At 38.5% G+C, this 13,108-nt stretch overlaps 1 protein-coding gene across 3 annotated transcripts in view; it reads right to left on the bottom strand.

Annotated features, from left to right (window-relative positions):
- Nucleotides 1–863: 863 nt before the first annotated feature.
- ahr2 (aryl hydrocarbon receptor 2) overlaps nucleotides 864–13,108 on the bottom strand; it is a 98,339-nt gene continuing 86,094 nt past the window's right edge. For all 3 annotated transcript variants that reach the window (NM_131264.1, XM_087302367.1, XM_087302366.1), the window contains 8 exon segments: nucleotides 864–4,774; nucleotides 5,348–7,148; nucleotides 7,232–7,373; nucleotides 7,527–7,636; nucleotides 7,731–7,933; nucleotides 8,127–8,266; nucleotides 8,536–8,653; nucleotides 12,137–12,226. In NM_131264.1, coding sequence (NP_571339.1) covers nucleotides 4,667–4,774; nucleotides 5,348–7,148; nucleotides 7,232–7,373; nucleotides 7,527–7,636; nucleotides 7,731–7,933; nucleotides 8,127–8,266; nucleotides 8,536–8,653; nucleotides 12,137–12,226 — 2,712 coding nt within the window. In that variant the 3' untranslated portion in view covers nucleotides 864–4,666.

Here is a 13,108-nt window from a genome sequence, read left to right on the forward strand (position 1 = left end):
TTATCTAAATAAAATAAACGGTAACAGTAAACTTATAACTAACGTGGTTCACACGATGGGTTTACTAGCCTATACACTAAATGTGGCCATAAGGTAAGAGGCTAAAAATGAAAATTAATTCGCCCAAAAAACATCGTTAGGCTACTTTTCCGAGGTTTAATCCTATTTTCCAGCTTCTCTTATGCCGCATACTTTCCTACGCTGTCAGAATTAATGAATAGTCAATTCGACATTTATTGACTATAATAACAGTACTATTTACAGTATTAGAAGTTTATGTAGTACCACAGCAAAATCCCTCTAGGTGCACTCTAGGTGCATTCAAGCTCTTGCACACATCTGTTTTGCATGCATTTAAAAGGCGGTAATGATTAAAATATGATTTGAAAGTGACTATATCTCCCCAATTTTTTTCTATAAAATGGTGGCCCATAATATTTCTCTATACGCCAATTGATGCAACTGAAAACTCGCCTTTCACTTTACATTAGCCTACAGTATACCATTGACCTGTACTGGCATACATTCAAAATAAATACATTAGCGCCCCCGTGCGGTAAACATGTGATCTATCTATCTATCTATCTATCTATCTATCTATCTATCTATCTATCTATCTATCTATCTATCTATCTATCTATCTATCTATCTGTCTGTCTGTCTGTCTGTCTGTCTGTCTGTCTGTCTGTCTGTCTGTCTGTCTGTCTGTCTGTCTGTCTGTCTGTCTGTCTGTCTGTCTGTCTGTCTGTCTATCATAAAATGAGCAGCTAAAGCCATTGAGTCATCAACGCCATTTTAGTATAATATCAATAATGAGAATCACAAAGTAATCATTTGATATACAAATAAAAACAGACAAGAGCTATATTTATATATATATAATATAGATGTATGTGTATAGCCTGTATTTGTGTGACATCCATTTGAGTATACAGATTTTACAGTTGTGCTGAAAAAAAAGTACAAAATAAGATACATAATACATGTATGAAGCGTTTACAATGCAGTGTGCACAAGCCAAAACAAACAAAACAAAAAAAAAAAACATACAATGATACAACAAATAAACAAAGATACTGCATTTTAAAAGAGGCCTCACAAACACGATACACAAGAAACTGAAGTGTTAAGTGCTATTATTTCTTCCTAAAGGATTTGTAGTTTAGTGGTGAAGGGCAGGTTGTCCTAACAAGTGCGCATACAGTATATATGAACTTTTTTTTTATTTTGGCACCGGGGGAAGTTCAACGCTGTGAGTGAATTCAATTCAACATCTATCTGTGTTTATTCCACTATAAACCTGTTTTATTTTCATTTAATTATTCCACAACCATCTATTTATGGCACATAAGGGTCATTTTCTGGACCACTAAACCTTATCTAGTCGAATTCATAAAATAAGGCATAGACATTAAACTGTCTAATACAGTTTACGAAGCAGATGGACAAGATTTAGGTGACAAGAAATCTGTCGTCATCACTAAAAAACTAATTCTCAGTTAGAAATACGTTTTAATATTCAACACAGTGGTTCTCAACTGGTGGGTCACAGCCTAAAAATAGTTTTCGAGTGCGAAAAAGTGACCCAGACACCACACTTTTTTTGAATGAGTTATTTCAGCAACATCTTTATGATTATGAACATAAGCGGAACAAATAAAACAAACTGTGCGTCATTTTCAACTTCACACCAAAAGTGTGAATTATTTTATTGCAACTATTTAAGATACATCAAATGCACGATACAAAATTAGACTTAGCAAGACAAAGCAGCCTTTTTACAACAAAATAAAACAAATGTAATGTTTTAACTGACTGTAAAATCTGAAGTAAAACCATTTGAGAACCACTGTTTTAGTGAATATACAGCACTGTGGACGGAGCTACCCAGCACAAGTATAGCTTTTATCACTTAATTGTATCGCGCTTAATTAGAACAAGGCGTAATAGGTATTTCGAAGAATGAAAAACGAAAATCAGAGCAAACCAAATCCATCGCTATTATTTGTGCGTAATCATTTAGTCAACTTTAACAACTGATAAACGAATCAATCGGTTAACCGACCATCCATTAACCAACTATCTATCAATCAATCGATCAAGCAATCATTTAGCGATTTTCTAACCTCCTATCTTAACCAGCAAAGAAAAAATACATTACATCAAATCCAACAATTCCTTTAGCTTTCAGTACAAACGAAACCAAAAAGGGAATAACGTTAACGAAAGCTATTTTAAGGCACTTAAAAAGACAAACGGGGCATAATATGTCCTGTAACTCCTGAATTGTGAGGCTATGTACATTAGCAAACTAACATAATCGATTCCGTCCATGCTAACAACGGCCAGTTGTTAAAAAACAATGCTTCTCAGATTCAATTATAGCTGCCGTTTCAATTCCATTCCTCCTTTCAATCATTTCATCAAAAGAGAGCAGAAAATGGGGAGGAATATGTGAAATATCCTTTGAATTGGGGAAAAAATTAAGGCACACAGTGTTTCCGTTTCAGACGATGAAAGGAAAAGGCTTTGGGAGTGTGAGTTTGAGGGATTAACAAAATTTCTGTTCTTACTGCAGGGGAAAAAAGAAGCAACAGCTAAATAAAGGTAATTTTTTCAGGTATTACTATATAATAAACCAATCAGTCATATTTTGCGCAGCTAAGATCTCAAACAAATATGTTTTGGTATATTTACACATTCAAAAGGCTGCTACAATCATATCAAATGCTGTTAAAATCGTCTAAAATAAGGCACGGAGTGGGGTACAAACTTTGGGCCTCGTTCATGAACCAAATTCCTGCAGGAATCGCATTCAAATGAATACAATTTATGGAAAAGATTTCATGAATGACTCACAGAAATGTATTCTCTAGTTTTTTGGCTAAGGCTGTATTTCCTGAATGACCAAGAGCGACGCTAAAGAAGACGCTAAAGAAGTTTAACTGTGGCCGTAGAAAGTAAATTATCTTCTAATAAAAATTTACTTTGGAAGTGACTGGTATTTACACAAGGGCTAGGTCACAACGAAATTGCAAGCCCGATTGAGCAAAGCTACGATTGTCATGCACATCTTGTCAGGGAAGCATCTGTAGTAAATCTCTTCCGAACACCAGAGGGTGCTCTCGCACAGAAACTCCAAACACCCATGAAGAAACCCAAGAAATCCCCCTAGTGTTTTGTTAAAAGCAGAAGTTTTAACTGCATTTATTGATTAAGTGTGACTAATAATCACACAACTATGAAATCATCTCACATAAGATGCTATTTCAAACACTCAACTGAAGTTATGAAGTAGGCTTGGAGTAATAACATGTTATTGTATGTAGTATTTTTATATTATTAGTAAATCATAGTTCAATGCAAAAGTGTGGGAACTGTCATTATCAGCTCTGTGTAGTAAATCCTGCTCCATCTGAACGTACATGTTGTAGGTTAACTAGAACCAGCTTTACTGACAAAATGCGCATGAAGATCTCCTTCGATAAATTGCTCAGCCCTACTCTGAGCCTTCTGAAAACTCTCTTTTTGTCTTTACATGTCATCTGGAGGCATGATACGCTGGCTGCTGTGATTCTCATGGCATGCAACTCGATTTAAGAACTTCTAGAAGTTGAGTTAAAGTAAATAGAAAGCAAGAGTATAATCAGAAAAGTGGACAAAATGGCTCAATGGCATTTCCATAATTTCGACTATATGCATAAAAAAGTACAAAACACACTTTCTTTTTTTAAAAACAAAACAAAACTTGAACAAATTAATAAGCGATAACATTCAGATATTGTTGTAATACACATGAAACATGGTTAACGCAACCATAAAAGCGTGGCAAGAGCAGACGATACATGAGATTTTTGCGGTTAACTCCTTGAATAAAAACAAAAAAAAGTGTTTAGGTAAAGAAGGCGCCATATTTCCTTGGACTTTCCATTACTGTGTGGCTTTCATTTAGTTTTTTTCAAATAAATTTGATTGGCCAACTTTACATCTCATCACTGTTGTCCATAAAGTAGGTGGAGTTTCAAGGAACTCCAATTTTGAAGTCGGCAAGTCAAACATTTGCACTGACAGTCCAATGGTTCCACAGAGGCTGTTAGTAGAGTATTCATTTCTCTAGACAAAATTATGTCTTAAAAAGTGGGATACACAAAGGTTAAAGGTCTGCAGACAATCTCCCTTTGAATCTAAACGTACCCCAATAAAAAGCATCAAGAGTGCACCTCGAAATGCTTTCCTCAGAGTTGCCACACAATTAAAAAGTTCCACCATTCCTTCTGCATACTTCATAAATGAACACTAGGCTATCTCTCACACACATCCAAAAAAAAATTTGCTTGCACACCTCGCCCTGCCATTACACTCTGTCTGGCTTTTTTTTTCAGAATGGCAAAAAAAACAACCAAGATCCATAAGGGACAAAAGGACGTTCTTTAAAAAACATTGCCATTGCTTATTTCTTATTAGAGAGGGTGTGAACAAGTATATGAGGGTGAAAAAAGTGTGGTAAGAAGCAAGAGTTCTATATTGTCATGTAGGTTGTTAGCCAAGAGTGTCATCAGAAGTGGATGCGTGTCTCTATAGGGACAAAGTAATTATGCATTCTTTTTTTTCTCGGAACAGGAACTACACTGATGATGTGTCAGGCTGCACTATGAAGGCTCAATGACTAGTAGTCACAGCAGTTGCTTTGGTTGTTGTCGGGAAAGTAGGTGGTTCCGTTGGTCAGCGTAGGAAAGTGGAACGTTTCGGTCTCCTTAAGTGGACGGTTTGCGACCTGTGAAGGGACAAAATTGAAACCATTAAAGGAATGCTTGGTCCATTCCATAGCAATTATATCATGCTGTTCTTTAAGCTGTGCATGGAAAATAATTTAAAGCAGAACTTTCTCTCCAAGTTTTTGTGTCCAGCCTTTGGTTACTGACAAACTGTTTTGACGGCTTAATTTACAATTCAGGGTTTAGTACTTTCTGTGAGAACTGTAGGAATTCACTTTTAAAAGAACTGATCTCATTGAAGACGAACTGAATAATAACCAAACAATTTGAAACCCGGCTCTGAGTCTGTATAATTTACAAAATTATAAGATACAAAATTCGAGAGCTTGTCTTTCACGTAAATAACACACTGTGAAAGGTAAAGTTGAGATAACTCAATCTTTCAAAAGCCTTGATTGTGGCATGACACATTGAGCCTGGGGTAGGAACAGGGCAGTTCTGCTACTCTCAACAAACTTAAAGACCTAATCTAAAAATAGGGAGTGAGCACACACCTGGTGCTTTGATCATCGAGCTAGCAAATAATGATCTGAAGTTATGATTACACCATGGATCATATTAGTACAGTTTACCTGTGTCTGGCTATTGCAGGAGAGATACTGCTGAGAAATTATGTTATCTGGAGGTAATCCAAGTGGTAGTTGACAAGCCATGGGGCTAATGTTGTTGTCCTCTTGTGGGATGACCGCTGTGCCCACAATGGTCTCACTGGGACCTCTCTGGAAGTAGCAGGATGCTTGTGTAGGGCTCTGGGTAAGCAGACCTTTAGTCCCCTGGCAGGATGACATCCCAGATACCAGATCGGCAGAACCATACTGCATTCCGTTCACAGAGGGTTGAGCGTTGTTCATGAACATGCAACTGGTAGAGGTCTTATGAGGGCTGTTGTTGATGAAATCACCTTGCTGAGGATAAATGGCACTTGCAGATGTCTGGGGCAAGAAGCCAGATCCTATTCCTTGTCCGTTTGTGTGCGGCATCATTTGATTAAGCGTGCCTCTTTGGAAGTCTGTAACTTGGCTGATGAAACCCGGCTGATGCCCGCCGGAAAATGATGTGGGGACTCCCTGAGGGGTAGGTTGGGATTGCTGCCAGCCAGGCGGTCCTGCATTGGCAGCATTTTGAGTGTGGAGAGAAAACTGTCCTTGTAGGTTGGCAAATGGGCCAGAGTGCAGTCCTGCATCTTGTGGGCCTGAAACGTTATGGGCGCAAGAGTTCATCCTGTTATCCACCACACTGCTGCTGCTGGGTACCCACTGAGGGTTCTGACTGATTGATGGTTGTTGGGGAAGGGAATTCTGGTTGCGGAAGCCCATCGGCTGGGTGGATGTGCCCTGCACAAGAGGACTCTGAAGAGGGAGAGTCATTGTGTTTGGATGGGGCTGGTTTCCAGTCAGTAGGTTTCTCTGGCCACATGGCACTATACCATTCTCTTGCACAACACCTTGCAGGCCAAGATTGACTTGGTTTGGCTGCTGACTCTGCTGCATGGCAAGAGAAGGCCTAAACAAAATGTTACTGTTGCCGGCCATCTTTTGGGTTGTCTGATCTAGTCCAAATGATTGGATGAAATTGTTCCCAGGTAGCATCTGCGGCCCCATATGGGAGAGCTTCACCGTCCCTCTTCCAGGACTACTAGTATCCATTCCCTCTTGGATGTTCATTCCGATGAATCCACCCTGACCTGGAGATCCACCATGCACCCCTGCCTGGCAGCTGAATTCCTGGTTAGCAGCCAAGTTATTCTGCAACTCCAACTCTGATAGACCCTCAGACATCTCTGAAAATGGACCAAGGTCCTTCAGTGGTTGAATGCCATTTTCTTTGAAAAGAACATCCTCCACATAAGAGAAGATGTCTTCTGTGATGATTTCGTTAATTTCCATATCGTTGTTGTAGTTCATCCTGCACAGAGTGTTCTCCCACTCCTTCAGCTCCATCCTGTCCAAATTAAAATCTTCAAGGCTGTTGCAATTATTGCCGACCTCGATAATCTGCTGCAAGGTTTCTAACATGTCTTTTACTACAGCTTCCTCCTTTATCCCAGGCACAGTGTTTGGGGTTGACGGCTGCCAGGTGTTCCCAGGGACATTGAGCAGGGCGTGGCTATCCCCAAACGCTTTGTCAATGGTAAACTGGGAATTGGGGTCATTATTCTGGCTGTAAAGAGAATGGTCCTGTTTCAGCATGGAGCCGAGAAGAGAATCTGGGTCCAGAGATGGAGGATTGAGCATTTTCTGGCCTTTGCTCTGATTTTGAATCTCAGCAACAACCAGTGTGGGACCAACCTCATACAAGACACCCTCACCAGTGGCGCAGTTAAATGGTAGCTGCAACTTCCTTTGACGGAGATGTTCCTCACCCTCCTCATTACTATAAAATACAGGCATTACATTAATTAGACATACCAAAAGATTAGATTAACAATGACATCATTAGAATCAGGTTTAACGTACGTTAGTGCTCTCTGCCTAGCAATAATGAAGTCTGGTCTTCCTGCTTTATAAACAAGCCTAGCATTGGCCTGCACCCAGATCCAGGTACCCCCTTTTGAAAGAAGCCTGAAGACGGTTAATCCACTCTCTCCTGTCTTTATCACTATAAAAAAAGAAAAAACATAGATTTTAAAGACGTATTTGATATTTGTGAAGTCCTTAAATGGAATTTGTCTAAAGGCCAAGTCAAACAACTAAGGATAGACTTGACTTTGATTTAACAAGTACTACTAGGCCAAGGTCCGACATAACTCACTTCTGATGTGGTTGTCAGCACAGTACATCATGTCAGCAGCGTGAATGAACTGATACCCAGAGCCTCTCATACACAGCTCAATCTCAGTGTAGCCAAGAACCACCTTCCCTCTGCAGAAATTTAAAACAAGAAGAAAATGTTTAACATTGTGTGTTAAAATAAATGTTTGGCACAATCTGATTCTGTCTTTAAAAGGAAAGCTACCTTGTGTCGATACCCATGGGTGTGAAGTCCAGCTTGTGTTTTGTTTGGAAGAGGAGAGTTTTACTCCTGATCTCCAAGATCGAGGGTGGCTGGAGGGGTGTAGCAATGATAAAAAGAGCCAGCTGAGGGTGAGCCAAAGTCCCATCTTCTGCCAACTTGTTTTGCCCATGGAGATATTTCAGCCTCCCCTGGAAGTTCAGGGCCTTAGGGGCAAAAGAAAGGACATGAAATTCATATTTAGACCCATGAGGGTCTGACACTGAGAGTAAACAATCAACAACAGATTTATTTATACAGCTGTTGCTGCAATATGTTTTATGCAGAGAATCAAATACTGAGTCTAGTGCAAAGGATTTGTCCCAAAATTAACTCTACAATATCGATTAGGATGTTTACCAGGAAGCCTGACGAGTTGTCAAGGAGGCATCTGAATCGGCAACAGAAACTTCGTTCCAGGAAAGAAGAGTTTTCTGGAGGGATGTGTTGAGGGTTGTAGTTGACCATGTCCCTGGTGATATCACTGCTGCTCTGCATTGCTGGAGACCAATCGGTTGTGCCAAGCAAAAGAGAAAAACAGTGATGTCATCGGCTATGAATCACAACCCATATTCATCATCCCTGGTTTATACAAGGCTCCATTTTATAAATCTGAACTGATCCTCCCACAGCTGTCTTATTCTCCACAGAAGTCTGCTCATTCACAAAACATTCAGGGCTGGGCATTGCAGTACAAGTTGACAACACATTACCAGGAACTCACTGACCCTACTTGCACATTAGTGTTAGGGATAGAGTTGCTACTAACCCTCAGATCCATCAGCACTGTCACTTGAGGGATTGAGAGCGAAGTGTAGTTGCCTTCGAAACATTGCCCGATCATCTGTATGGATGAGCTCAAATACACTCTGGTGGACCACATCCGACTGTAAAGACAGTTTAAGAAGATATGTAAGAACATATATGACAACAAAACATCTTATGTTTATCTATATTCCCCTGTCATGACTTCTCACATATTTACACCTTCTCAGATGCAGTTTATTTTTAACTTACACAGCCTGACTTCTAACCCAAAAGTCAAGCTTTATATTCTCAGTATGGCTAAGAGATGTTGGTGGGGGCGAGTGTAAAAACCGCACTCTCATTCACTCTCAACACCCATGACCGGATGAGTATCTAACACCCAACTGCTCCCCTGGTGCTGCACCAGATGGCTGTTTTTTGCTCTGGTTAAGAGTTTAGCTCATGTCTTTAATGGGCACTAACTTATATGTGTTAAATGGAGCACAAATTCTAGGTTTTTTATTTTCTTGACCATTATACCACTTCTCTGAATTCCCCATGATGTAACTGCAGCATGTTCATCTAAAACTCCTTTTAGGTTATGAAATGAATTTACTTATCAATAAATCTAAAAAAAAAAACGTTTTTGACATGCAACAATGACAACAGTTAAAACTTTGTTTTTTCTGAAGAGCAACTGATGAGAAAGCAAAACAAAATCTTCAGTCTGCTATTGCCTGATCATCAAAAATGTCTCCCTCTAGAGGATGGCATGGTCACTGCAAGTTTTCAATTAATCCAGTTGATTTTTCTTACTCTGTTTTTTCCCTCTCTCTTTCCTTAGCAGTCCAGTGAAAACAAGTCTATTCTAAGTGCTTGCGCAGTCTGTGTGTGCTAATTATTGCAGGCTGGATGGTGGGGGATGAAAACCAGACAAGGTCCAGAAACCGTTCATGACAACTTGTACCAACAAATGCACATTTAATGAATAATGAGGACTAAAAGGGGGAGTAGGTTTAGAGAGGAGATATATATTAATTGCCTAACACTGTACACATATTTAAACATGTATCTTTGTAAAAACAACAATACATTCATTAAATCATGCAAAAAGCCACAATGCACACAATTGTGTTGCATCTTCAGATATATTAAATATTAATATATATTTTATACAAGCTTAGATTTACATTTTGTTTTGATTATACAAATATTTGTGTTGCTGGTGTATTTACTTTATAAACAACCAAATTTACTAAATATCTATATTTTCATACAACACCTGACAAAAGTCTTGTAGCCTATCTAAGGTTTAGGAACAACAAATAATATCTTGACCTCTAGTTGATCATTTGGTATCAAAAATGTTTTATATTAAAGTCAAAGGCCTCAAGATTATGCTTATTTTAGCAAAATAAAATTTGATCTTGCCTTTATTTTTAATTATTTAATTAGGACAGTAAAGTCTGACTTTGCTTAGACAAAAGTCTTGTCACTCAACAGAAATAATGTACAGTATAGAATAACTTATTAATAAAGTCATCTGGAATGCCAAAGAAAGCGTTCTTGCCGGACTTCCGGAGTTCATCAAGATTGTTTGGATTCATCTTCAATACCTCCTTCATCTTACCCCAGATGTAACGGAGGCCAGGTAGTGAAGTGCTGTGCAGGTACACCTCACTCCTCTGACCTCTAAAGGTGCTCTAGCGACAGACGCTAGAGGCCATGGTCTTTAGCCTCCTTGGTAGAGCAACCGACTCCCATGCCGAAGGTCGCTGGTTCGATATCAGCTCGGAGTGTGTTGGGTGGCGTAGGACCGGCGGGGTTACACAGACATGCTCAATAATGTTCATGTCTGGTTATTGGGCTGGCCAATCCTGGAGCACCTTAACCTTGCTTTCAGGAACTTTAATGTAGAGACTTGAGTATGAGAAGGAGTGCTATCCTACTGAAGAATTTGCCCACAAACCTGTGGTTTGTAATGCAATGGGCAGCACAAATGTCTTGATACCTCAGGCTGTTAATGTTGCCATTCATTCCAGATATCTTGCACGCCCACTGCATGTAACTCCAAAACATGATTTTTCCTTCACCAAACTTGACTGATTTCAGTGAGAATCTTGAGTCCATGCAGGTTCCAGTGGGTCTTCTGAAGTATTTGGGATTTGGGATGCAGTTCAACAGATGATTCATCAGAAAAATCTACCCTCTGCCATATTTCCAAATGATTAACTTGACGTCATTATTTATTACTCTTACAGCTAGGATCAAAGACAAGACTTTTGTCAGGACGTTTGTTTATATATAAGGTCACAAATATTCAATATGTTATGCAGCCCTATTTATTAATATTTGATTACTTAATCAAGCTGATCAAAAACCTCCAAAATAACATTTATTAGATGCTAGAATAAAAGTAATCAGCAATATATGAATAGCTATAAGCCGGCTAAGTCACAGCAGGTGTTCAGAGCGCTGTGGCGGAGGGTATGCATGCATTTATGCGCTTGTGTGTGCAGGTGTCGCAGGCCTGCCTCACTACGTAACCGTGACGACCTGGACTTGTAGAGAGGGAACAGCACACTCCAGGGAAATTGATTTAGTAAGGAAAAACAGGTACGGAATAACAAGCGCACGCTACATGCGCAGATGCATATCAACAAAAACACCACTGATTTCATTCACATATCCTAGGTGTGCAAACATATTATTTTGGTATGTACCTACTATTATCATTGTAATATTTGTGTGTGTTCTGTATACTTGAGTAGACATTGTGAAACGTACTCCATAGCCTCCTTATTGTTGGATTTGGTAATGAAGCGGCTATTGTTTATGTAATCTATACATGCAATCTATACATACAGGAACACACGTTCCCACTCGCAGAACCGGCTGCGGTTCACACACACAGACGAACAGGTTTGGCGAGTCCTTTAATGAAGTATCCAAACATTCAATTTGACTCTCTTTGATGTTCTTTTTCTGAGCTTCTCCTCTTTTATAAACAAAGCCAAACTATGTCTGATAAGCACATCCCAGACTGAAAGAAAAAACAAAACACAACGCTTAATCGAGAGACATTTGCAAATATTAGCTTACATGAATTTGAATACATGTTCTAAATAGGACAAGGAAGAAAACTGATGTTTTCAACAAACAGTAGGCTAGTTTAACTATTTAAAAAATTAAAAAATTTGACTCATTGTTTAATAGTAAACAAACACCTTAATGAGGAATCAAGCGGATATATATTTTTAAAGCCTACTTTAGTACGGCTAGTAGTTGTTAAGTTTGTACCTGTGACCAACATTGTCGCCCACAGAATGATCCTAAAAAAACATCAAGCGAATTTCATGACCGTAGGAAAAATTTATTTCTAAAAGCCATTAATCTTCCTCCAGGGTGAGGAAAGTCACAAACGAAGAACGAACTGAAGAATGATGAATGTTTCCAAGAGCATGACTCATCTGTTGGTTTGACAACTATGTTGGATTCATCCACTGTCAATCGATGTTTGAGGCTGGTAAACTAAATAGCTTTGTTTTCGCTAGCAATGTTTTCTTGCAGAGTATGAAAACGTCAACGTATGCCTAATGACACTTAATTTAAGGAAAACTCACCTGATGGAAGCCCAAGTAGTCCTGTATAGTTGGAGACGAGTAGAATACGTAACCTTCAGCCGTGACCACCAGCACGAAGCCATTGAGTGCCTGGAGAAAAAATTAATTAAATTGATGTTTATTTCTATAGTGCTTTTACAATGTAGACTTCATCGAAGTAGCTTAACATAGAAGTTCTAGTAAATTAAAAATGTGTCAATTCAGTTTTCAGAGTTTAAGTTGAGTTTAGTTCAGTTCAGTGTGGTTCAATATTCACTGCTGAGAGTCCAAACACTGAAGAGCAAATCCATCAATGCGTAGCTCCATAAGTCCCAAACCTAGCAAGCCAGTGGCCAGGAACAGAACTTCACCAATTGATAAAAGTGTAGGATAAAAGGCTCGTCCGTTGGGAATGACTATTTCTCCACTGGCCAAATTTAATAATAAATAAATAAATACACAAAAATGACAGAAATAATTTAGAATAAACGCCAATTCTAACTATTAACTAGTGGATTATTACTAGTCCCACAGGGAATCAGAGCCCATCATTAAATCTATTTATTTATTTAAATAAACATATATTTATGAAGTTTTTTATATTAATTTTTAGAAAATTATTGAATAATATGCAAATGTTCCAATGATTTATGTACAATTGTAGTAGATCCGTTTTATGATATATTTGTTTTGGTTAGGTTGGTTAGAATTGGATTTGCACTGTTAACCCAAAATAAGTTTTTATTTTTTATGGGTTTTAGTTATTATACTCTCAAAATCATTCCACATAAATCTGTAGATTTTTCCCTTCTTTAATATGTCTATTTTTACAATATTGTGTGCATAAATAGCAATAAAAAGTCAAAATATTGTAAAAAAACAATAAATCAGGGAAATAGTTTAATTTAGGTTCAGTACCAATTCTCACTATTAACAAGTGGCTACTATACTCTCAAAATCATTCTACATTAATCTGAATATTTGTTTTCATTT

The sequence above is a fragment of the Danio rerio genome, chromosome 22, assembly GCF_052040795.2.
Source record: "Danio rerio strain M-AB ecotype USA chromosome 22, GRCz13ab, whole genome shotgun sequence".
NCBI lineage: Eukaryota > Metazoa > Chordata > Actinopteri > Cypriniformes > Danionidae > Danio > Danio rerio.